Source organism: Eurosta solidaginis, chromosome 1, assembly GCF_040869045.1.
Source record: "Eurosta solidaginis isolate ZX-2024a chromosome 1, ASM4086904v1, whole genome shotgun sequence".
Taxonomy (NCBI): domain Eukaryota; kingdom Metazoa; phylum Arthropoda; class Insecta; order Diptera; family Tephritidae; genus Eurosta; species Eurosta solidaginis.
Genome location: NC_090319.1, coordinates 340,487,762 through 340,514,844, shown reverse-complemented (window position 1 = coordinate 340,514,844; position 27,083 = coordinate 340,487,762). Strand labels below are relative to the sequence as shown.

Genomic DNA, 27,083 nt, shown 5'->3' with positions numbered 1-27,083 from the left:
TAACTGACAAACTGAGTTGAACTTATACTGAAAAACCTGGCCTTAGTATTTCGGAATTTTGTAAGTCGGGATTATGTTTACACCCGTATTTTACAGCAGAAGTAAATTTCCAAATATACATTTTTTCTTCATCACCATTTAGGTCAATTTTTTGCGCGACCATCTCTTCGAAACGGAAATCGTCATACAAACTGGTCTGGGTCGTTACACTTGGCTATCATTTAATATATTAAAATATTGTGAATCAGTCAACAGCCTAATACGAAAACTAATTTCCATTGTATCACAAATAAATTTTATACGTTTGGATATCAAAAGCCGCATCGATCGTATTAAGCAATTCAATCTTTTCGATATACACGATCGCACTGGCATCGATCGTATACCCAAACAGCATGATGTACAATTCACAGCTGATCCCAATGATTCCACAACCGAACCCGATATAACATCGAGTATACTAACCGAAGATGGTGATACGAATATACCGTCGGTTAAGATTATACAACTAAAACAAGAGGAAGCCGAATTAACACATCAAGAAAAAGAATGCGGCAAGGATATGTATCACTTTCAAGGATACTTTGAAAAACTCGAACAATCACGCAATGAAAAGTGTGCGCATATGAAAAAGTTATACGATTCCATTGGACCAGTATTGGTAAAGTTGGAAAGTTTGGTTTTGGGCACATTTACTGGGCGTTCAGAAAAAATGCGCGGTTATTATACGTATTGGGAGGAGATGACTTATCAGTGTATTTTAGAGTAAGTTAGAGATATTTGTGGCCACTTTGTTTGCTACTACTAGTTGTTTTTATTTAATTTGCTGGATTTTATTTATAGCAATGCGTATCGTAATCTCAAGTGTTATATTGAACGTTTGTTGGGCGATTCACCTATGTTTGAGGTGAATGCTGTGATGATGATGTCGGAGATTGTGCTCGAACCAACAGCATCGGAAATGCAAAACATAATGTTACAATCAGCTAAGGATTATCTCGATAGGTAAGTAACAGTACACTGTACAAAAAGATATGAATGTGTTTAATTTGATTGGATTACGTTAGGTTAGTTTAAATCGTAAGAGGTTTTTCACATATCAACGTAAGTTATTTCTTTGTGAGTTTTGAAGGAGAAGGAAATGCATTATGCATTGACCGAAACTAAGCACCACTATGAGATTTTTCTAGTTATTTTGACGGTTTAACCATCTGGAACTGGGACTCAGCTATTCCTCGTATACGACTGCGCGCTGCGTGAGGTCCCTGGCTATACTCATAACCATATTTTGGTTTGGTGAGATAAATATACCTCCCATATCTCTTGACCCGATCCTATCTGTCACTTATGCAGGTCATGTTATTGATGACGCTAGTCAACAAGTCTCTTTTCTACCATATGCCTTTGTTATAATTGCTCGCACTCACCGTGTCCGACTAAAAATTTGGTAACGACGAAATCGAAGTCTCCGCGTTGTCCTATTCAACAACAAATTTCCGCAACATATTGGAATATAGAATCCGGAGGTGATGCAAGCAACTGCCTTGCACACGGTGTAAGACAGCCTCTGACTTTTTACATTGTCTCTTAACCGTTTAAGATATGTCTTTAGAATATTTCACAGGCCAGTTGCAAATAACAAACACATTCAAATGCCATTAAAAGAAACCAAATAAAAATCTGCACAGATTAAGCCATTAAAACCGAGATATTTTCTTGTTTAATAATATTTTCGATATTTCCCAGAATTCATATTTATACACGTTGGATGGATGGCACCTGCTTACCCTGTCCGCCTATCAACGATGAATATGGCGACAAATATATCTTCACATTTTATGAGGATGTAGTTAAGGTAAGCTCGTCTTGGTTTCTTTTCATAAGCTTACTACTAGAATCATTCCACAATTATCCCTGATAGGTGCGCGATATTAGTCATTTGGTGGTTCGTGTACAAGAGGTCTCATCTGCCTTGGTGTACGAATGCAAAGCTGTCATATCCAAGTGAGTGTTATCCAATATTTAGGAATCTCGCTCTTGGATTATGTCTGACTATATCTTTTTATTCTTTCATTTTTTCATTTTACAGATTCAAACAATATTTTTATTTATGGGCATTCGATAAGCGTGCTATTGCTGATAAATTTATAAGTCGTGGCATGTCGCTTGTGACACTCGATGAAAAATTTACTTTCTTTGACAATATTATTGACGAGATACAACAAATGCCTCCATATTGGAATATCAAAAGCATAAGAATAAATTTAAAGAAACTTATGGACAACATATCGCAACATGCCCAGCAATGGCGTTCAATACTTGGGGAGTTGTTGGCTAAAAGAGCTTCGGAAAATATTGCAAATCTGCGAAATGAAATTAAAGTTAGTAAAAGATAATATTATCATTGTTTACAAGTACACAGTTTTATACAAGTAAAAAACAATCTCATACAAGTACGAAGTTTGATGCAAATAGGAAATTGTTTCAGTGGACTTTTTACTTTTTTGAAGTGTGATGAACGGGGTGCATGTTATTTATTCTCACTAAAAATATTTCCCTTTGACATTCAGTAACTCTTTTTTGTCTTACTGCGCATGCATTCTTCGCTGGCCAGCAGATTTCGGTTTTGTTGGCTGCTAATGATGATGAACATTGGTATTGTTGTTGCTGTAACCGACGGCTGCCGTGGGGTTGTGGTAGCGTGCTCCGCTTACCACACCGAAGGTCCTGGGTTCAACTCCGGACCACACAAAAAATTTAGCAAAAAGTTTTTCTAATCAGTGTCGCTTATCGAAAGTGTTTTTGCCATCGCTCCGAGTGTATTTCTGGCTTGAAAAGCTTCTCAGTGAAAATTCATCTGACTTGTAAATGTCGGTCGTCATCGGCATAACACATGTGGGTCCCGCCCCGCCAATTTTTAGGTAAAATAAAAAGAGCACGCCGCATATTGGAAGAGAAGCATGGCCTAAGTCTCCTCGGAGGTAACTTGCCTCAAGTATTTATATGTTGTTTATGTTGTTGTAACCGCAAAAGCATCCTCAAAGGTTTCGTCTGGAGTGACGGATGTTGGCAGTTATTTTCAGGATATGAATGCGGTACGTCCCAGTTCTAGCAGCTTTTGGTTCTAGCCCGACTGCAGCGGAAATTATTTTTTTTCCAGCAATCCTTAGATTTTGTTGATACATTCTAGTCACATCTTATGACAATCAGGATTTATGGCGTGTATATTATAAGGCCCTTAACTCGCCGGGGTAGGTACTTTCACTATCGACGATCTCTCAATTTTTTCCGTATTCTTTCGGATTAAATAAAAAGTCCGGTTAAAAAAAAAAATTAAAAATGAAATTTCTGAGCGTGAATAATATTTCGAGCTGAAAGAGACATACCCGTTCCAGATATTATTTCGTCTTGGTTGTATTTGTTTTTGTTAGACCACCGGCTGCTTCCTTCACATCGCTGTTAAAAAAAAAGTACGAAAGTTGCTGACGTATGCAACCCTTTACTTAAGAACTACCACCAGCCCATAAAAAATTCGGCACACTGCGTACTTAATGTACTTTTACACGGCGAGTTTGGTTCTTAACATCTTAAACTTGCTTGCAATTAGCCTGCAAATACTTTCTACGTCAGCACAAAACACACCGACAAAAGGAGAGTCTAAATGCTGTGAAGATGCCGATATAGCGCATAGCACTAGCCTTGATCTACTTTCAACGAAAATATTTGGTTCCGAAGTAGTTGATTATCAAATCGAACTGCAGTCTAAGGGTAGCGTTAACAGTACATATAATTTGAAGAAGTAATGATGGAATGGGGGCACGGCTTACAAATCTACCCAAACGGATTCGAGATTAGCTGAACTATTGTTATTGTTGTAGCGATAAAGACACTCCCCGAAGATTTTGAGGAGTGTTATAGATGCTTATGCTGCTTTTCGGATATAGATCCGATACGATGGGGTAACAAGCAGCAGTATGGTACTAGACCGACCATATAGGGAACCACATTAAACGTTCTAGGCATAGGTGAGGCTGAAAATTGGATTGCGGAAGCTGCGAGTTGCTCCTATCAAACCCTTGAGCTAAGGTGTGGGGGCTGGAACCGATTCGAATTCTGTAAAGATTCCTACCTCATTCAAGCTGCTGTCATACTGTAGTGTGTTTCAAGCAGAATTCCACGCGTTTTGGCAAGCCTGCAAATCAATCAAGGTCACGCTCATAGCTTTCTGCTAAGCAGCAAAACTAGATCAAAGCTAGTAAGAGCATGAAAACAACTTTTAGCTGCATGATTCGACACTCAATAACCACCTTCCTAGTGGTACAAACGAACATCTTTACACTCCACCACACGCAAAGATCTTCCTGCGCAAATCTGAGGAATGCCCTTCGGCTGCTCACTATGACAAATCATTTATTGTTTGCCTTAAGCAGTCCGTATAACAAGACTGGGAAGCATCGCTTTGAAAAATACATATGTATATGTGATAGGTACATACGACTTATTAGCACATACATATATATACAGTGCCCTCAATTTCAAACACACGACGAAAATTCTCTGCCAAAGCTGGGCAACTTAGTTATATAAATTTTGAGCTTAATCATATACCAAAAATTCTTGAAATTAAAAACACTTAATGCATTTTTCAGGAGCTCCGCTTTAATTTGGATAAGACAACCAAAGAATTGGCTGACTTCAAATTGGTTATGCAAACAATCTCAACAATTCAGACGAAAACATTGACTTACGAGCAGCGCATACATGAGCTACAAGAAACCTACACAGTGCTTGCCGAACATAACATAAAGGTAAGTTTTAAAAATTCGTTTAAATTATACGAAAATATTGAAAAACGTAAATTCCTGCAACAGCTAATAGCTGCGAAAGTGTAAGTTAAATCGAACAAAAATTAAGAAATATTTTCGTAAAACTTCCAAAAATCAACGCAAACATTAAAGTGGCCAACCACACAACCACATTTGCATATATTTTAATATTTCGTCGCATAAGAGTTAAAAGCCACAGCGGACATCATAGCTTTACTAAATGAAAGCTCAGTTACACGCCGTTGACCAAAAGCGTTTGACTTTACTCTTAGCTAAAATGAAAATTTATGTGTCAGCATGTGTGCCAACAAACACTAACGCAAAAGGGCAGAATACACCAAGCACATGCACAGTAAAAAGGGGCGAGGTGTACGCCCAGTTCTAGCCGTTCTATGCAGGGATTGCAAACAACTGTGATAGGCCAAACGTTTAACTAAAAAGTACATCAATGCGTTACTTAATAGACAAATACTTATTAATAGCAGGCATGCTTAACCAACGAACCGATATCATTTCGTTACGATAATTAACGTTAATAAACGAAACAAAGTCATTTCGTTTCGTTTATTAACGTTAAGAACGTCAAATTAACGAAATGATTTTGTTTCGTTTTCTGCCGTATCAAAACGAAATCAAATCGTTTATGTTGATTATTAATTTCAAACTATGTTGGCAAAGCTGATTGATGGCGGAGTCATTAAAGGTGAAAGCATTAGCCAAGCTGATTGCAACTATTCTCATGAATTTTGACAGTACGAACATTTCTCAGAGTATTTTTGACATTACCACCAACGAATTACACAAACAAATTACATGCAGTTTGTGTGTATGTCCGCTCGCTGTTGCCACCTTACGGCTTCACCATGGCTATAGCATTGCCAGCACAATTCAAACATGAAGTATCACGTTTTTATTAACGTTTTTAACGTTAACCAAAGCTTTTCGTTTCCGTCAAAAACGAGATACAATTAATCTTGATAGTTTCTTTATCGATAATATTTCGAAGTGTTTCAACGGAAACGGTGGAAATTTTTTGATAAACGATTAGCTTAACGTTAAGGTGCATCCCTGATTAATAGATACAATTTTTTTTATACATGAAGTGAACACTGAATGGAATATCACCCTATCTCGGCTGCCGTTTCGAAAACGCCCTCCCTCATAAAACGTTTGAATAACGCCCTATTTAAGAATTCGCTTCTGAGACGCCCTATCTCAGAATTCGGTGGAAGGAGGCCGTACCTCAGGTTTTATTTCAAAAACGCCCTATCCGTATTCTGAAATACGGTTTTTTGAAACAAATTCTGAAATAGGACGTTATTCAAACGTCTTCTGAGGTAGGGCGTTTTCGAAACGGCAGTTGAGATAGGGTAATATTTCATGTAGCAGTCACTTTATAGATAAAACAAATTTCCACTCGTTATATAATAAATGAATAGCTATGCGTTGCTTTAGCATAAACTCTAAAATTGCTTGATCGATCTTGATAGGGTTTTTTTAGTTTGTTGTGGTTCAAGGATTTTTTTTTTTGGAAAAGTAAGCGGTGCCATGCGCAATTATTTGATGAAAGTATCCAAAATGTGTGATAGAGATTCCAGAGTGGGTGTGCATTGGGAGTGCGAGCTGGCGTCAAAGTGAGAGATTAAGTTGGAGTGGAAGTGGGCTTTGGAGTAGAAGTGAGAGCGAGGATGGGAATGAGAGTTGACGTGGGAGTGGAAGTGGGAGTTGGTGTAAGAATGTGAGTGAGAATGGGAATGGGAGGGAAATCAATGGCATAAGAGATAGACATGAAGAAGAAGAATAACTGAGGATGAAGAGGACGAAAATGGTATAGAGAGAGAAGAAGGAAGCAAGGCTCACTATTTGAATGTAGACAAACAAATTTTCGGCCAGGACAAAGTCTTCCGGGTATACGAGCTCTTATTTTTAATGGGCTTGGAAAGTAACATTCATTATTTGGGCTTTTAATCTTTTTGAGGATTAATAATTTTTCTCGAGCTTTTTAAAAAAAAACACTGATACTTTCAGAGGAAAAAATTTGAAAAAAAAAACAAACGTTATTTGCAAAGAGAAATAAAAATCTCAAAAACTAACTGTTGTGTTTCGCAGAAAAGGTAAGCAACTAAATTTTCTATCAATAAACTTTATGTGAGGACTACCAATCGAAGAGGCTCTAAGAACCACAATAAAAGTGGATGGTTAGCGCAAGGGTGCCCAATGGTGGACGAAGCGATACACGTGTACACCGATGGTTCCAAAGTAGTGGACCCTACAAGCAGCCAGATCACTGTAGCGTTTGCAACGCGGAAGTAGTAGCCTTAACCAAAGCAGTAGGATCACTGGAAGAAAATAGCGTAAACTACAGCCGCGTCAAACTATATATTAGCAGCCTAAAAGTGTGTTAGGGTGTAAGCAATCCCTGGAAAGAATCGGGACAGGGAGATGCAGACGTCTATATTGGGTCCTGCGACATATGGGAATAGATGGGGATGAAAAAAAGGATGAACTAGCTAAAAAGAGCACATTCCTCTAAGCCTGCTCCTTAGACGTTCCAGCTAGGCTGGGTGAGGTTAAGGGATGGCGAGAGGTGTACATGATCGACCAAGCGAGAAAGGCGCCTACCCAAGCGTCGGGCTGCAAAGTGTCGAAGATCATATGTAGGTCCTACAACGTTAGACTGAAAAAGTTACTCATACCATTAAAAATAGGGGACAGTAGACTCATGACGGGTATTCTGACTGGACACAGCAGTTGGGCTATTACAGCTGTGATGTCTTGTGATATAGATATTAGCAGCGAACAACTCAAAAAATGCCAATGTTCAGAATATGTGACAAACTTATTTCTTCTCTCAGATTTTTTTTAAAAATCTTTTCTCGGGCAAGTCCGCAAGTACTCATAGCTTCCAAATTTCAGGTTTGTTCCAGTATGTAAGTTATTTTTGAACTGAGAGTTAGCTTCTTATTGGCGATTAAACTCATATAATTTTGACCAATTTTAAAATTACTCTGAGTTAAAAAATTTTGCAAGTGAGCTTTTGGAGCACATATAACGTGTGCTGTAATTCATATATGTTACGATCCCTGTTTCTATGTATGCAAGAGTGCAACTGCTTGGCGGGAGTTTAACTAAACTTAACTACAAAAGCTTCAGTTTTTTATCGCGCAACCTCCACTCTAGCAGTGGCCAGTAGTTTGGTAACTCCTTCCAATGAACATAAAAACATTCCTGCTTTAACACATTTATTTTCTTTTTGCCCCCTTTGCGTATATTCAAATAAGGATTTTCCGAAAATCTCTCTAAAAGTCGTTTTAGAATTTGCAATTCAGGACGACCAACGGTTGTCCAAAATATACAAACATACATGTACGCATATGCACACAAATGTCCTTTTATATTTGTTTGATAGAACAAAAACGGACCGCACGCAGTTGTACCCACATTACCATATAAGGACGCATGCATTAGGGGTTGGTTATATTTACGGATTTGCGGACTTCCGGTGCTACAAACCCTTGCATGCCTTAATTTTATGTATTTGAAATAGTTTTATGTTTTGATTGTCGTAATAAGAAACATAAGTCACTCTATATTGAAATGTCTGTATTTACCATCTCAGTTTATCTTCTTCATCTTTTAAGTAAACTTCACGAGAGTTAATGGTCCTTTGCCGGGTATTGATTCACTACGTTATGCAAAACAGATCTATTAAATGAGGTATTAACGGCACCATCGCGCGATCTCTTTGATATGACCACCTGGAACATTTAGTCATTCAAACCCATCCTTCCCTGGGGAATTAGGGATCGCTAGAACATCTTCTTTAAACCAAACAGGACTCGCCATGTGTAGGTGCGGCTGACAATTGGGTTAGAGAAGCTATATTTTGATATGTTTGTTTAAAAGATGAACCTACTGATATAATTACGAAATGCTGCTCACAATTTATCCTACTTGCGTATTCGACCAGAGAAAAAGGCGGACCCCATTGAGAACAAGCGTCAAGATATCTATGCTAAGTAACCTCACAGATCATAGGTTATTCGGAAAAAATGTTTTATTTTCATTCCCATCTTCTTACCTCTAACAGACGCAAATTAGAAATTAGCGCCTGTGCCTATCCTTCATCCTTTAGATAGCTCCTTTAGATATTTAAGTGATCTAGATTTTAACTTTCTGATTTATTTGAATCCGAGTCTCGGTAATTCTGCACATATTTCAGTGCAAAGTCAGAAAATTGCAAATCATATTCAGAAATTACAACTCAAGAATTTCATAAACTAAGTTAGAGCTTTACGACCGGTAATTGAAGTGCAAAATTTAAATGTTTCTTTTTCTTTCTACGCGTTTCAATGCTTCAACGTCTTCTTCAGGGTGTATTCTAATAATTTTTCATAATAACATTACATATACATACATAGGTTGGACAAGGTTAGGTGGTAGCTGCCTTGGAAGGAGAAGCTCAGTCGGACAACATGAAATTTCGTTGTGATATCACATAGAATAACAGTGACGTAAGCGTTAGCTACTTAGAAAGTCCCCGGGAAGCAACGAAATGAAACCGACCTCAACATTGTATAAATTCTCCGGAGATCCAAGTGAGTCGCGACGGAAATACTTTCGTCTAGTCTTGGCAAAAGCTAGGTAGTCAAGCATAAAGAGACTCGCATGGATTTCCATTAGACCGTGTCCTTTTGAAACCCCAATGACCAGCAAGAGATGAGCCTTAGTGAATTCAATCATTTCGGCAGACCTGCCATCCACTTCCTGACACAAGGATCTTGCTATCCTTCAAGACGTGGTGTCCACCCAACCCCTGCTGATCTGACTCGAGGGCCATCTACGCAAGAAAGGACCACAGTAGGCCAACACCACGAGCAGAGCTCACAGAGTATATTAAGTTTGATTGGATAACAGTTGGTTGTACAGGTATAAAGGAATCGAGATAGATATAGACTTCCATATATCAAAATCATCAGGATCGAAAAAAAATTTTATTGAGCCATGTCCGTCCGTCCGTCCTTCCGTTAACACGATAACTTGAGTAAATTTTGAGGTATCTTGATGAAATTTGGAATGTAGGTTCCTGAGCGCTCATCTCAGATCGCTCTTTAAAATGAACGATATCGGACTATAACCACGCCCACTTTTTCGATATCGAAAATTTCGAAAAACAGAAAAAGTGCGATAATTCATTACCAAAGACAGATAAAGCGATGAAACTTGGTAGGTGAGTTGAACTTATGACGCAAAATAGAAAATTAGTAAAATTTTGGACAATGGGCATGGCGCCGCCCACTTTTAAAAGAAGGTAATTTAAAAGTTTTGCAAGCTATAATTTAGCAGTCGTTGAAGATATTATGATAAAATTTCGCATGAACGTTACCCCTATTACTATATGTACGCTTAATAAAAATTAGCAAAATCGGAGAAGGACCAAGCCCACTTTAAAAAAAAAAACTTCTTAAAGTAAAATTTTAACAAATAATTTAATATCTTTACAGTATAAAAGTAAATTGTGTCAACATTCAACTCCAGTAATGATATGGTGCAACAAAATACAAAAATAAAAGAAAATTTCAAAATGGGCGTGGCTCCGCCCTTTTTCGTTTAATTTGCCTAGGGTACTTTTAATGCCATAAGTCGAACAAAAATTTACCAGTCCTTTTGAAATTTTGTAGGAACATAGATTTTATGACGTTAACTGTTTTCTGTGAAAATGGGCAAAATCGGTTGAAGCCACGCCTAGTTTTTTTACACAGTCGTCCGTCTGTCCTTCCGCATGGCCGCTAATACGATAACTTCAGCAAAAATCGACATATCTTTACTGAAATTAGTTCACGTACGTATCTGAACTCACTTTATCTTGGTATAAAAAATGAACGAAATCCGACTATGACCACGCTCACTTTTTCGATATCGAAAATTACGAAAAATGAAAAAAATGCCATAATTCTAAACCAAATACGAAAAAAGGGATGAAACATAGTAATTGGTTTGGTTTATTGACGCGAAATATAACTTTGGAAGAACTTTGTAAAATGGTTGTGACACCTACCATATTAAGTAGAAGAAAATGAAAAACTTCTGCAGGGCGAAATAAAAAAACCCTTGAAAACCTGGCAGGTATAACATATATAAATTAATAAGCGGTATCCAACAGATGAGGTTCTGGGTAACCCTGTTCCACATTTTGGTCGATATCTGGAAAATACCTTCACATATACAACTACCACCACTCCCTTTTAAAACTCTCATTAATCCCTTTAATTTGATACCAATATCGTACAAACACATTCTAGAGTCACGCCTGGTCCAGCTTTATGGCGATATCTCGAAAAGGCGACCACCTATACAACTACCACCACTCCCTTTTAAAACCCACATTAATCCCTTTAATTTGATACCAATATCGTACAAACACATTCTAGAGTCATCCCTGGTCCACCTTTATGGCGATATCTCGAAAAGGCGACCACCTATACAACTACCACCACTCCCTTTTAAAACCCACATTAATCCCTTTAATTTGATACCAATATCGTACAAACACATTCTAGAGTCACCCCTGGTCCACCTTTATGGCGATATTTCGAAACGGCGTCCACCAAAAGAACGAAGGCCCACTCCCTTTCAAAATACTCATTAGCACCTTTCGTTTGATACTCATATTGTACAAACGCATTCTAGAGTCACCCCTGGTCCACCTTTATGGTGATATCTCGAAAAGGCGACCACTTATACATCTACCACCACTCCCTTTTAAAACCCTCATTAATACCTTTAGTTTGATACCCATATCGTACAAACAAATTATAGGGTCACCCCTGGTCCACCTTTATGGCGATATCTCGAAACGGCGTCCACCTATAGAACTAAGGATCACTCCCTTTTAAAATACTCATTAACACCTTTCCTTTGATACCCATATCGTACAAACAAATTCTAGAGTCAACCCTGATCCACCTTTATGGCGATATCCCTAAATGGCGTCCACCTATAGAACTATGGCCCACTCCCTCATAAAATAATCTTTAATGCCTTTCACTTGATACACATGTCACACAAACACATTCCAGGGCTACCCTCGGTTCATTTTCCTACATGGTTATTTTCCCTTATGTTGTCTCCAAAGCTCTCAGCTGAGTATGTAATGTTCGGTGCACCCGAGCTTAACCTTCCTTACTTGTTATCATTGTCTTCTTATTGGTTTCTTAACGGCTTGCTATCAAAGGGTTATATGTGTGTCATAGATTTTATGTTGGAGTTCCTAAGGTTTGTGTTTCATAACAAACCCATGGGTCGAAGTCAACAAATCGATACCATGCCGATACAAGTTTGTAGCACACCGATAAAAATATGTAGATAACTTTTCGACACCAATAAAAAATATATGTTTCTAAAACATATTCATATTCCTTAGATAACAAACGGATACCAAAAAATTATTTAATTAAATTGAGTTTAACTTACAATAATTCAATTAAATTTAATTTTATTTCATTTAATTTTATTTTATTTGGTTCAACTTTTTTTGCTTTATTTTATTTTATTTTACTTTATTTTATTTTATTTTATTTTATTTTATTCTAATTTATTTTATTCTGTTTTATTTTAATTTAATTTATTTTGTAAGAGTTAATCGGGGATTGCCCGTATTGCTTTAAATGTATGAAAACATTTATTTCAAGCAATTTTTAATTTTATAATTTATTTAATAAATTGGGATAAAGTTTACAACAAATAAGGCAAGACGTGGCTGAATGCGTTTGTAACACTTCAACCATCGTAGGAGTGCGGGTTCGAATCCCACTCCCGGGAGAAAAGGCTTTGAAGAGATTTACAAGGTATAATCGAAACAGCTGTCGTCTTTTCCGTCCTGATGTCACGTTGTTTAAATTTTTCCCAAATTATTAAATAAATTATTAATTTATTTTATTTTACATTATTTTAATTTATTTTATTTTTTTATTTTATTTTCCCTTATTATATTTTATTTTATTTTATTTTATTTAACTTTTTTATTATACTCTGCTGAGCAGAGCTCACAGAATATATTAATTTTGTTCGCATAACGGTACCCTGTAACGGCATAAACTAATCGAGATAGATATAGACTTCTATATATCAAAATGATCTGGGCCAATAAAATTCATTTAGCCATGTCCATCCGTCCACCTGTCTGTCCGTGAACACGATAACTTGAGTTAATTTTGAGGTATCTTGATGAAATTTGGTATGTACGTTCCAGGGGACTCTTCCCAGATCGCAATTTAAAATGTACGAAATCGGACCATAACCACGCCAACTTTTTCGATATTGAAAATTTCGAAAACCCGAAAAAATACGATAATTCATTTCCAAAGCCGGATAAAGCGATGCAAATTGGTAGGTTTGTTGACCTTATGACGCAGAATAGAAAATCAGTAAAATTTATCATGATGAAATTTGACAGGAACGTTACTCCTATTACTATACATATATGTTCAAAATAAAAATTAGCAAAGTCGGATGACGGACACGCCCACTTTAAAAAAAAATTAAGTCAAATTTTAAAAAAAATTTAATATCTTTACAGTATATAAGTAAATTATGTCAACATTCAACGCCAGTAACGATATGGTGCAACAAAATAAAAAAATAAAAGAAAAGAAAGTAAAAATTTACCAATCCTTGTGAAATTTGGTAGGCCATAGATTCTATGACCGTAAATATTTTCTGTGAAAATGCGCGAAATCGGTTGAAGCCACGCCCAATTTTTATACCCAGTCGTCCGTCAGTCCTTCCTCTCGGCCGTTAACATGATAACTTGAGCAAAAATTGATATATCTTTACTAAACTTAGTTCACGTACTTATCTGAACTCACTTTGTCTTGGTATTAAAAATGGGAGAAATCCGACTATTACGACGCCCACTTTTTCGAAGTCGAAAATTTCTAAAAATGAACAAAAACTGTCATAATTCTATACCAAATACAAAAAACGGGATACAACATGGTGATTGGACTGGCAAAACTCGGACTTTTAAAAATAAAAGTTAAATCCAGACTTTTATTTTTTAAGGCCAAAATAAAAGTCCCGCTTGATAACAAAGAAACGGCTGATTCGAAATAAAAAATTTTGAATTCGGATAACCCTTTTCTTTGTTATCAAGCGGGACTTTTATTTTGGCCTTAAAAAATAAAAGTCCGGATTTAAATTTTATTTCCGGACTTTTATTTTTAAAAGTCCAAATTTAACTAGTTCTGTCGTACTCAAAAAATAAAAATACACATTTTACTTTTATATGTGGACTTTTATGGAAAAAGTTCGAAAAATAAAAGGGATGCTTGATTCGTCATGATATTGCTATAGGGATTCCTGGAACTCAAACATTATCAACTAGGACAATTTTTTGACCAGGAATTTTTCGACTCCGAAAAAAAAATTAATAATTATTTTCCGTCCCTGTTTGTCAGAGCTTGATTTATCAACCATTTATCATATACTGCTTAGCTTATGAAGCTCTCTGAAGAAGAAGCTTATGACGATGCTAATTCCGCGCCCTAAAGGTAGACCATTGGAATTCTTGTTTCCCCACGCGAAAGGGACAAAGAACAAATATCAACACATGGGTGCTAAAACAAATGCATTAACTTCTATGTAGATCGTGCTCGAACAGAAAGTATCATTCCTGAATGTTTAAGGCATGAGTTGAAACAGAACTTCTAAAATCCGTTTGTCACCTTATAAAATGTAAGCAAAGTAGAAAATATTACTTTATGTAAGATAAGTCGTAGGATCTTGATAAGTTTATTCCACACCCTAGTTTCAGATAATTTTTATTTTACAGTCACAAAGCGCTTCGTCACTAAACTAAAACAATGTCTGAAAGGAGCTACTCTTACCAAACAACTGCAACACTACGCAAGTTTTAATACCATACTTATTTAAAGGCTCAACTTAGTCCATTCAAATTTCTGAGCTCTTCGTTCCTTCATTTATTGATGGTCTTGGCTAGACTAAATGACATGGATTCATTTTGTGGGTTGCCATTGCTGTACGTTTTAAATTTTTAAATTTGTATTTTCACTCTATGCACTTTTACATAGATATTTATGTGCAACGGCACGTAAATATTTTGGACTTTGGTGCGACCATTCTGTAGCCAGAATTAACTAACATTTTATAGAAATTAATGATCAAAGCTTTCAATAAACTAACTGAAAATATTGCTTACCAATGAGAAGAAGCACAATTGCTTTTGCTGCTCTTAAAATCTAGAAAATCCTTGAATTAATTAGAATTAATGCCTAAAATACAACTGTTTGGAATGTTGTTGCTACTTCTTTACTTCCTGCGTTAGTTTTCATATTGCCACTAAAATGCCAAAATATAATGAGTGATCATTTGCCTTACATTGTTTCTCTAGGAGTATTGCTTTGACTCCCTTCCAAATAAGAAAGTTCAATATGATGCCCTTGTAATAGATTTAACGGAGTACATTCATAGTGTTACGAATATTAACAACACTAAGGGGTACTGTCATGTCTAAGCGATGCTAAGCATATGTACGTGCACGCAGCGTAGAAGAAACGCACAAACGCATGCAGATATCTTATCTGAGATGCTCCCAAAAGTGTGCAATTATAATTGTGGAAGTGTCGCTCACAAATACACGCGCATATGAGAAGCTATACACGTGCATCTGTAGTTATAATTATATAGCAGTAACTAAGTAAATTCTGCAAGAGCCTAGAAGTATGCAAACGAGAAATCACAAAGTATAAAAGGCGGCAACAGTAGAGGCGCGACAATCAGTTTGATTTAAGACGCTATCTGGCGAGCAATAGTAGTGTTATTGTGAAGAACTTTAATAAAGGCCATTTTGTATTATTGAATAGTGGAGATATTTATTCAACAGTTTAGTGATTCTAATATTAGCAGAAGATCGCAAATAAGGGAAATTGGTAAATTCGTTACAAGTGGTGTCAGAAGAGAAATTGTTGAATAAATTCCAGAGGACAGCAAGGACATGGCAAAGTTAAGTGAATTGATCCAGCAACTGAAGAAGGAGTTGAAGAGCCGTGGATTGAATACAACCGGCATTAAACTCGAACTTAAGGTACGACTACGAGAGGCAATGGAATTATAAGGAATTGATGTGGAAGAGTATGACTTTCATCTTGATGGCGATGAGACAACAAAATTGGAGGAGAAAAATGAAACACCACAGACAATGGCGAACACAGACCTGAACATGATATTGGCTGCAATATCGGCAAATGTCATCACAAATATCTACCAACATGTCATCACAATTCGAGTCACAGGAGACACGTATAACATCCAAGATGGAAAATCAACTGGAAGAATAAAAGACATATATAGCATCCCAATTGGAAACACAGGAGGCACGTATTTTAGAAATGACGTCGCAAGTGTCATCTCAACTGGAGGACCAAAAGACATATATGGTATCTCAATTTGAAGCGCAAGAGGTACGTATATCTGAAATGTCTGCAGAAATTTTGGAACAGGTATCATCAAAACTGGAAGCAAAGGATGCAAAAATGGCATAATTTCAAGCAGAAGTAGATGATTTAAAAGGTCGTATGGAGCCGTTACAACTAAATCGCCCAGCTGTATCAGCAAGCAATCCAAAGGTAAAAACACCATCCGTTGACGGTTCTGTTCCTTTCCAGGTCTTTAAGCTACAGTTTAAGAAGACCGCCGCAGTGAACAACTGGAATACGGAAAATAAAGCTGCTGCGCTCTTCGTGGCGTTGAAAGGGCCTGCAGCTGACATTTTACAAACCATTCCAGAGGGTAAACGGAACTGCTATGAAACATTGATGGGCGCTATAGAGACGATACGGAACTGAGCATAGGAGACAGATATACCAAATGGAGTTACTGAAACCCTTCCAGAGGCCTGGTGAAATATTGCAAGAGTTTGCGTCGGATGTTGAAAGGCTGGCACATTTAGCGAATGCGGACGCACCCGTGCAATACACTGAAAGGGTGAAGATTCGGAGCTTTATAAATGCCATACGGGAGGTGGAAACGAAGCGAGCGACATACGCAAACCCAAAACCTACAATCACAGAAACGGTATTACATGCTCTGATTCAGGAAACAGCTCCGCTTCTGTGTAAGCCAGTGCTTCAAGTGCGGGAAGTGCGGTCACATTGCACGTCATTGCGATCTTGGTCCTGGTAGTTCCAACTTGGGTGGCCGTAAACGCAAAGCTGGAGGAGATGAGCAAGAAATCTTAATAGGGAAGGTCATGGTTCTACACAAATTCATTGTGGCGAAGATTGTTGATGAAGTCATATTGGGAGTTGACTTCTTTGTTGACCATGACATCAAGGTCGATCGAAGGGTTATGCATTATCGGAACCAGGACATACCACTTAACTTTAGTTTGGAGGAAGAGTTCAGCAGTAATCTAGTACTGGTGGAGAAGACTCAACAAAGACTACGGAAGTCAACGGTAAAGGTTGATGGATCGAAGAGCCAAATAAAGCGAAATCCAAAGTACCTGCGAGAGAAACACTTGCATTGACAAAACCAAAGCGTCGCACGAAAACGAAGGAAAGAATTTCCCAGAAGGAGTGCGAGGGTAGTTTCAAGCCAGGGCGCACCACTGTTGTGAAACTAGGGAACGATTCTGATTGTGCGAAGCCAATCCATCAAGCGCAAGCTCTGCGAAGTAGTTCATTGGCCAAACAACATAGTTCGAAGGAACGATCCAAGATAATGAGAAGTAAGATGAAACGCAGGTCCGATGAGAACAATAATTCGGAAGGTTTCTTGGCGGGAGATTTGGTACTGTTATACAACCCTCACCGGCGGAAAGGTGTTCTATCCAAATTTCGGTGCAGTTGGGAAGGCCCGTACAAAGTTGTGAAGAAGATCAGTGATATCATGTACCGCATACAAACCATTGGGAAACAACGAAATAGAAGAGTGGTACATTTGGAGATGCTAGCGGCGTTTAGATAGAGAGATTTGTCTGATCGGGACGATCAGACTTAGGTGGAAGGCAGTGTTACGAATATTAGCAACACTAAGGGTACTGTCATCTGTAAGCGATGCTAAGCAGTGACTTGTATGCACATCAATAGATCAATCGTTATGTCTACACATATGTACGTACACGCAGCGTAGAAGAGATACACAAACACATGCAGTTATCTTATCTGAGATACTCCCAAAAGTATGCAATTATTATTGTGGAAGTGTCGCTCACAAATAACCGCGCATATGAGAAGCTATACTCGTGCATCTGTAGTTATAATTATATAGCAGTAACTAAGTAAATTCTGGAAGAGCCTAGAAGTATTCAAACGGGAAATCACAAAGTACAAAAGCCGGCAACAGTAGAGGCGCAACAATCAGTTTGATTTAAGACGCTATCTGACGAGCAATAGTAGTGTTATTGTCAAGAACTTTAATAAAGGCCATTTTTATTATTGAATAGTGGAGTTATTTATTCAACAGTTTAGTGATTCGAACGTTAGCAGAAGATTGCAAATAAGGGAAATTGCAGTAAATTCGTTACAATAGTTATGCATTTCCTGAGTGCCATATTTATTGTGGGACAGTGTATAGTGGAAGAGCTATGTCTACTCGTTTTGGTATTCGGATTATTAATCTTTCGACAGTAAAAAAGCTTTGCAAATGTTCAATATCGGAATCTTGTACCCTGGGGGGATGCGATATGTTACAGATCACGTACTGTACACGTGTCCTGTGCACCTAAAGCTAAGAATCCAGCTATTAGAAGTGGCACATCTCTCAGATCTAGAAGCAACAAACAGCATAGGTCCTACAGGGCTTCAAGTATTTACAAAGAGGACGGAGTTATTTTATAACATAGGTACTTGTTTTTGATATCGTTTTCAGTATGGTTGTTGAACAAACTTTAGGTTATATTATGAACTGATTCAGTATAATTGAGGACCCCATCGACCGGCCAAGTAAACCGCTCCTAATTTAGGCCGCGATAGGATGCTCACACTCAGTAGTGGTAAACGGAACTAAGCGGCATAGTGTTTTTACTAAGACCTACCCTACACCACAGAAGATGTTTTTCTATTTTATTTTTCAATTAAAAAAACTTCTTGCTAATGCTTTAAAAGGAGGGTGGTTTAGTGGTGAGCTAATGTGAGAAGGCCACAACCTGGTAATGCCACTCTGACATAATCGGTTTGAGGGCTAGCCGGGGGAGATCTCATCGGCAGCGTCTGTACACCTCTAGGTGCGGCCGCAAGCGGGCGTCTGTCTTGGAGCAAGCGGCTCCCTATATAAACGTGCCAAGTAACATTTTCACCCCCGCTGAGCGGGTTGTGCGCTGGGCTTGGGACCTGCCACGTAAAACCATACTCCAATGAAATATAAAAACAAGCCTCGGATAAATACACTCTCTACTGATGACGACCATGGCAAACGTTTGAAGGACAATGAATTGAGGGCATGCACCTGGAACGTCCGCTCACTGAATGGGATTGGTGCAGATGCCCGGCTGGTTGATGTCCTCGTCAAAGCAAAATCTGACATCACCGCCATCCAGGAAATGCGTTGGACGAAGCAAGGAAGAAAGAAGATCAAAAATTGTGACATATATTGCAGTGGCCATACGAATAAACGCAGTTTCGGCGTCAGATTCGTGGTGGGAGAGAGACTTTGTCGCCAAGTTCTGGCGTTCACACCTGTGGACGAACGTCTCGCCGCTATCCGAATAAAAGCAAAATTTTTTAATATATCATTCATCTGCGCCCATGCGCCGACAGAGGAGAAAGACGATGAGGTGAAAGACACTTTTTATGAACAATTAGAACGCACATACGAGCGCTGCCCCCGCCACGATATAAAAGTCGTGCTTGGTGACTTTAACGCCAGGGTGGGCAAATAAGGTGTTTTTGGCCCTACAGTCGGAAAGTTCAGCCTACACAATGAAACTTTTCCTAACGGACTGAGGCTTATTGACTTTGCCGGTACTCGAAACATGGTCATATCCAGCACGAGGTTCATGCTTAAAAAGATACATCATGCTACATGGCTGTCTCCTGATCGAAACCCTCGCAATCATATCGATCATGTTGTATAGATGGACGGTATGCCTCCAGTGTTTTAGATATGCGCACGATCCGAGGACCTAACATCGGCTCGGACCATTATCTCGTTGCAGCCAAAATACGCACCCGCCTCAACGCGGCTAAAACCAAGGAACAAAAAACACAAGGGAAGCTAGACGTCGAAAAGCTTCAATCACAACAGACTTCCAATGATTTCGCAACTCGACTCTCACACCTGCTCTCTGAGAGCACAACTCATCCTGAAGGAATACAGGAGCAGCGGGAGCATATTTCCAAAGCACTTCGTACTGCCGCCGAGGAAAAAATTGGTTACCGACGACCACGAAAAAACAACTGGTACGATGAAGAATGCCGCGTTGCAACTGAAAGAAAAGACGCTGCCTACAGGGCTACCTTAAAAGCGAGCGCGACAAGAGGAGTGTGTGAACGCTATCGTGAGTTGAAAAAGGAAGCGAGATGCCTTTTCAGGAAGAAAAAAGCAGAAGCAGAAAGGCGTGAGTGCGAGGAGCTTGAGCTGCTAGCCACCAGGAATAACGCCCGAAAATTTTACAAAAAAATACGGCGACAGACGGAAGGTTTTAAGACCGGGGCAAACTCCTGTAGGAACGAAAACGGCGACCTTGTAACTGATGTCCAGAGAGTGCTTAGATTATGGAGGGAACACTTCTCTGCTCTCCTAAATGGAGGCAACAATTCAGCGCGCAGAGATGAAGAACCCCATCCCGCAATCGATGATGATGGAATATATGTCCCCCCGCCCGATTATGACGCAGTTAGAATAGCTATAACCAGATTGAAAAACAACAAGGCCGTGGGCGCTGATGGATTGCCTGCGGAGCCATTCAAGTACGGTGGCGGGGAGTAAGGCGCATGCAGCAGCATCTTAGCAAAACATGGGCGGAAGAGTGCATGCCCGACGGTTGGAATCTAAGTCTTCTTTGCCCAGTCCACAAGAAGGGGGATACTGCAAAATGAACCAACTATCGTGGAATCAGCCTTCTTAATATCGCATATAAGGTCCTTTCAAGTGTATTGTGTGAAAGATTGAAGCCCACCGTGAACCGGCTGATTGGATCTTATCAGTGCGGCTTCAGACCTGGTAAATCGACCATCGACAAAGACAATCGACACACATACCCTCTTCGTCGACTTTAAAGCCGCCTTCGACAGCACGAAAAGGAGCTGCCTATATGCCGCTATGTCTGAATTTGGTTTCCCCGCAAAACTTATACGGCTGTGCAAAATGACGTTGAGTAACACCATCAGCTCAGTCAGAATTGGGAAGGACCTCTCCAAGCCGTTGGAAACTAAACGAGGTTTCAGACAGGGTGACCCCCTATCGTGCGATTTCTTTAATTTGATACTGGAGAAAATTATACTAGCTGCAGAACTTAACCGCACTGGAACAATATACTATATAAGCGTGCAATTACTGGCATATGCTGATAATATTGATATCATCGGCCTAAATACCCGCGCTGTTAGTTCTGCTTACTCCAAACTGGAAAAAGAAGCGGTAAAGGTGGGTTTGATGGTGAATGAGGACAAAACGAAGTACCTGCTGCCATCCAGCGAAGAGTCAGCGCATAAGCGCCTTGGCAACCACGCTTCTGTTGGCAGCCATAATTTCGAAATAGTAAAAGACTTCGTTTATTTGGGAGCCAGCATCAACACTAGCACCAACATCAGCACTGAAATCCAGCGGAGAATCAATCTTGCCAATAAATGCTACTTTGGACTAGGTAGGCAATTGAAAAGTAAAGTCACCTCTCGGCGAACGAAAATCATACTCTACAAGTCACTTATCGTACCCGTCCTGCTATATGGGGCAGAAGCATGGACCATGACAACAGCAGATTAATCGGCTTTGGGAGTGTTCGAGAAAAAAGTTCTTCGAAAGATTTATGGACCTCTACGCGTTGGCGATGGCGAGTACCGAAGAAGATTTAATGATGAGCTGTACGAGCTGTACGCAGACATCAACATAGTCCAGCGAATTAAAACGCAGCTGCTGCGCTGGCTAGGCCATGTTATGCGAATGAAAGATGATGCTCCGGCCAAGAAAGTGTTTCTATCGGAACCCGCCTATGGAAGCAGAGGTAGAGGGCGGCCCCCACTCCGTTGGAAGGACCAGGTGGAAAACGATTTAAACTCCCTTGGTGTGGTCAATTGGCGCCGGTTGGCGGAGCGAAGGAGCGACTGGCGCGCCTTGTTGTACGACCATAATCGTTTAGACGGTTAAGCGCCAATTATGTAAGTAATGGTTTAATTATGCTTTCCTGGACCTTGAGCCTAGGATTATCGGGATGGTTGGTGGAGCATGCTAACACCACATAACGCCGGCCGAGTGCTATCTTGTTGGTATTAAAGGACTTCCGGAACCCAGTTGTAACCTACGCGGTTACAAATATAAATTTATCATAATGAAGGCGGGATAACCTAGAAGATCCAATATGGTCTTAATTTTTTCATGATTTTTTTTATTTACTTTTTCTTTAACTTGCTCTTCAAAAATTATTTTGATTTCGATATCTCAACCACGTTCTGAGATATATACGAAAAATTGTATCAGATCAACCTCTGGATGTATTTTTACCAAATACGGGGGTATTAACTTATGATATCTTATATCTCAATATCATACTTTCTTCAAAATATATTCACTTAAATGTAGGCCAGAAATAACCCTAGAATGCGTTTTCACAATATGGGCATTAGACATGACAAGTGCTTTTGCATTGACCTGTTTCTTTAAAATATAATTCGTTCAACTTCAATTTGTTTTTTCTTACATATACGTGTAGTTGTATTTACCAAAAAATAAAATAATTGTTCATAAAACATGTATCTAAATAAAAAACTTCACTAAATTTACGATCTGGTGACATAAGCGCTTAGGAGAGGTATGCTGGATATAAATATGAGAACCATAAATTTATAAACATTTCTCTTTGGCTGGAGAATAATTGAAATTATCTTCAAGATCAGCTCAAGAACTATAAATTTCTCAATATATATCAAAGGTTAGAGAACAAATGAAGAAAGATGCTGGATATCAACTTGAAAACCATAATATTGGAGAACATTTAGAGAATGATGTGGCTTTCAACTTGAGAAATGGCTATAGAAAATTATTGCGATCTTTAATGGGAATTACTGGCCCAGTCAGACAATCCGATTTACCGTGATCATTTAGTAGCCGTGAAAATAAATCGCAGATACACGAATACTTGCAAACTCTCTAGCAATTCTTTGATCCAAAAATACCAACTACGCCAAGATATCGGGCACTCACTTTTTGCTTCTTCTGTGATATAAGGCTGCGAAACTCTCGATAGTGCCGTTAATCGCTAAGTTCGATAATATCATAAACTATCTTATTACAAATGCTGGTCAGCTTCAACATCCAACAAAATGTGTGGAGTATATGCCATTGTGGATAAAAGAAGTGTGATATCTTATCCGTCAACTGCCTGACAGGATGTTCAAGATGGCTACTTTTTAGCGTTTTGTCAGCGTTTTGACAGGATATTCAATATGGCTATCTCCAGCGGGTGATAGAAAGAGATACAGAATGAGACCACGATAGTCAATTTAAAATCAGGTGATCGGTTCTATTTGTAATTTTGACCTCTATACAGAAGTCATCACACTTATCTTATCCACAATGGTATATTCGTTTTTACTATTTAAACCCCGATGGTTTTCAAAAAATTTAACAATCGATAGTACTATTGAAAAAGAAATGAACTACTTACCTTACCTAACTTTCTTTCTTCCTTTTCTCCTGCCTTATTTTCCACTTTTTTATACCGAGCTGTACTTCTACACAGGGTATTATAACTTTGATTGGATAACGGTTGGTTGTACAGGTATAAAGGAATCGAGATATATAAAGACTTCCATATATCAAAATCATCAGTATCGAAAAAAAAATTTAATTGAGCCATGTCCGTCCGTTAACACGAAAACTTGAGTAAATATTGAGATATCTTCACCAAATTCGGTACACGAGCTTATCTGGACCCACAATAGATTGGTATTGAAAATAAGCGAAATCGGATGATAACCACGCCCACTTTTTGTATATATAACATTCTGGAAAACACAAAAACCTGATTATTTAGAAAATAATACACCTATAATGTTAAAATTGGACATGTGGATTAATATTAAGACTCTTGTAAAAAATTTTTAAAATGGGCGTGGCAGCGCCCACTTGTGATAAAATCAATTTTACAAATATTATTAATCATAAATCAAAAATCGTTAAATTTATCGTAACAAAATTCTATTACTATAAGGAGTGCTTTGAAGAAAAACTAACGAAATCGGTTAAGGACCACGCCCACTTTTATATAAAAGATGTTTAAGAGGGTCGCGGACGAATAAAATAAGATATATCTAAGCAAAAAGACCAAACTAGCTGGTATGCATGCCTTCATAGTACTCAATAATCATGCGCGGTTCCTGGTGGGGGGACCTTTTTATACTCAGTTGAGCAGAGCTCACAGAGTATATTAAGTTTGATTGGATAACGGTTGGTTGTACAGGTATAAAGGAATAGAGATAGATAAAGACTTCCACATATCAAAATCATCAGGATCGAAAAAAAATTTGATTGAGCCATGTCCGCCCGTCCGTCCTTTAACACGATAACTTGAGTAAATTTTGAGATATCTTGATGACATTTGGTATGTAGGTTCCTGAGCAGTCATCTCAGATCGCTATTTAAAATGAACGATATCGGACTATAACTACGCCCACTTTTTCGATATCGAAAATTTCGAAAAAAAGGAAAAAGTGCAATAATTCATTACCAAAGCCAGCTAAAGCGATGAAACTTGGTAGGTGAGTTGAACTTATGACGCAGAATAGAAAATTAGTAAAATTTTGGACAATGGGCGTGGCACCGCCCACTTTTAAAAGAAAGTAATTTAAAATTTTGTAAGCTGTAATTTGGAATTCGTTGAAGATATCACGATGAAATATGGCAGCAACGTTACTCCTATTACTGTATGTACGTTTAATAAAAATTAGCAAAATCGGAGAAGGACCACGCCCACTTTTAAAAAAAATTTTTTAAAGGTAAAATTTTAACAAAAAATTTAATATCTTAACAGTATATAAGTAAATTATGTCAACATTCAACTTCAGCAATGATATGGTGCAACAAAATACAAAAATAAAAGAAAATTTCAAAACGGGCGTGGCTCCGCCCTTTTTCATTTAATTTGTCTAGGATACTTTTAATGCCATAAGACGAACAAAAATTTACCAATCCTTTTGAAATTTGGTAGGGGCATAGATTTTATGACGCTAACTGTTTTCTGTGAAAATGGGCGAAATCGGTTGAAGCCACGCCCAGTTTTTATACACAGTCGTCCGTATGTCCTTCCGCATGGCCGTTAACACGATAACTTGAGCAAAAACCGATATATCATTACTAAACTAAGTCCACGTACTTATCTGAGCTCACTTTATATCACTTGGTATAAAAAATGAACGAAATCCGACTATGACCACGCCCACTTTTTCGATATCGAAAATTACGAAAATGAAAAAAATGCCATAATTCTATACCAAATGCGAAAAAAGTATGAAACATGGTAATTGGATTGGTTTACTGACGCGACATATAACTTTAGAAAAAAACTTTGTAAAATGGTTGTGACACCTACCATATTAAGTAGAAGAAAATGAAAAAGTTCTGCAGGGCGAAATAAAAAACCCTTGAAATCTTGGCAGGTATTACATATATAAATAAATTAGCGGTATCCAACAGATGATGTTCCGGGTCACCCTGGTCCACATTTTGGTCGATATCTGGAAAACGCCTTCACATATACAACTACCACCACTCCCTTTTAAAACTCTCATTAATACCTTTAATTTGATACCAGTATCGTACAACCACATTCTAGAGTCACCCCTGGTCCACCTTTATGGCGATATTTCGAAACGGCGTCCACCTATAGAACTAAGGCCCACTCCCTTTTAAAACCCTCATTAATACCTTTAATTTGATACCCATATCGTACAAACAAATTCTAGGGTCACCCCTGGTCCACCTTTATGGCGATATCTCGAAACGGTGTCCACCTATGGAACTAAGGATCACTCCCTTTTAAAATACTCATTAACACCTTTCATTTGATACCCATATCGTACAAACAAATTCTAGAGTCAACCCTGATGCACCTTTATGGCGATATCCCTAAATGGCGTCCACCTATAGAACTATGGCCCACTTCCTCATAAAATACTCTTTAATGCCTTTCATTTGATACACATGTCATACAAACACATTCCAGGGTTTTCCCTCGGTTCATTTTCCTACATAGTTATTTTCCCTTATGTTGTCACCATAGCTCTCAACTGAGTATGTAATGTTCGGTTACACCCGAACTTAACCTTCCTTACTTGTTTTATATTGACTGTAATTAAGTATATAATACTAATCTACATAGTAATTTCTTATCACACAACGGATTTTTACTAATTTTTCATTTTTCTTGCTCTTTTACGTTATTATTACATATATTTAAAAAGAAGCCCCCCCCCCCCCCCCCCTCAGAACGTAAAAAAGCGAGAAAAATTAAAAATTAGTAAAAATCCGTTGTGTGATAAGAAATTACTATGTAGATTAGTATTATATACTTCATTACAGTCAATACAAAAAAAATCCCCCCCCCCCCCCCCTGGAACCCGCATGCAATAATACTTGCCTTCGCGACACATTTCTGTAATCTGATAAAAAGTAATACCGCTGCGGCCTTGTATTATTTAACTAAAGTTGGTTTACGTGTAAATCTTTAATAAAGGCCTACTTTTTTGTTTGTAATTCACATACCTACCTACAACCCCACACACTTTTTATAATCAGCGTGCTTTGCACATAGAGCATATTAACTTTGATTGGATAATGGTTGGTTGTACAGGTATAAAGGAATCGAGATAGATAAAGACTTCCATATATCAAAATCATCAGTATCGAAAAAAAAATTTATTGAGCCATGTCCGTCCGTCTGTTCGAGTAAATATTGAGATATCTTCACCAAATTCGGTACACGAGCTTATCTGGACCCAGAATAAATTGGTATTGAAAATTAGCGAAATCGGATGATAACCACGCCCACTTTTTGTATATATAACATTTAGGAAAACACAAAAA

General features: G+C 38.2%; 1 protein-coding gene across 1 annotated transcript in view; it reads left to right on the top strand.

The window, feature by feature from the left end:
• Window positions 1-27,083, top strand: part of Dhc98D (Dynein heavy chain at 89D) — a 322,849-nt gene that overhangs the window by 38,229 nt on the left and 257,537 nt on the right. The window contains exons 9-14 of the mRNA XM_067773518.1: window positions 143-765; window positions 844-1,005; window positions 1,747-1,855; window positions 1,922-2,004; window positions 2,090-2,381; window positions 4,650-4,808. Of these exons, the coding sequence (XP_067629619.1) occupies window positions 143-765; window positions 844-1,005; window positions 1,747-1,855; window positions 1,922-2,004; window positions 2,090-2,381; window positions 4,650-4,808 (1,428 nt within the window). The remainder of the gene's footprint in view (window positions 1-142; window positions 766-843; window positions 1,006-1,746; window positions 1,856-1,921; window positions 2,005-2,089; window positions 2,382-4,649; window positions 4,809-27,083) is intronic.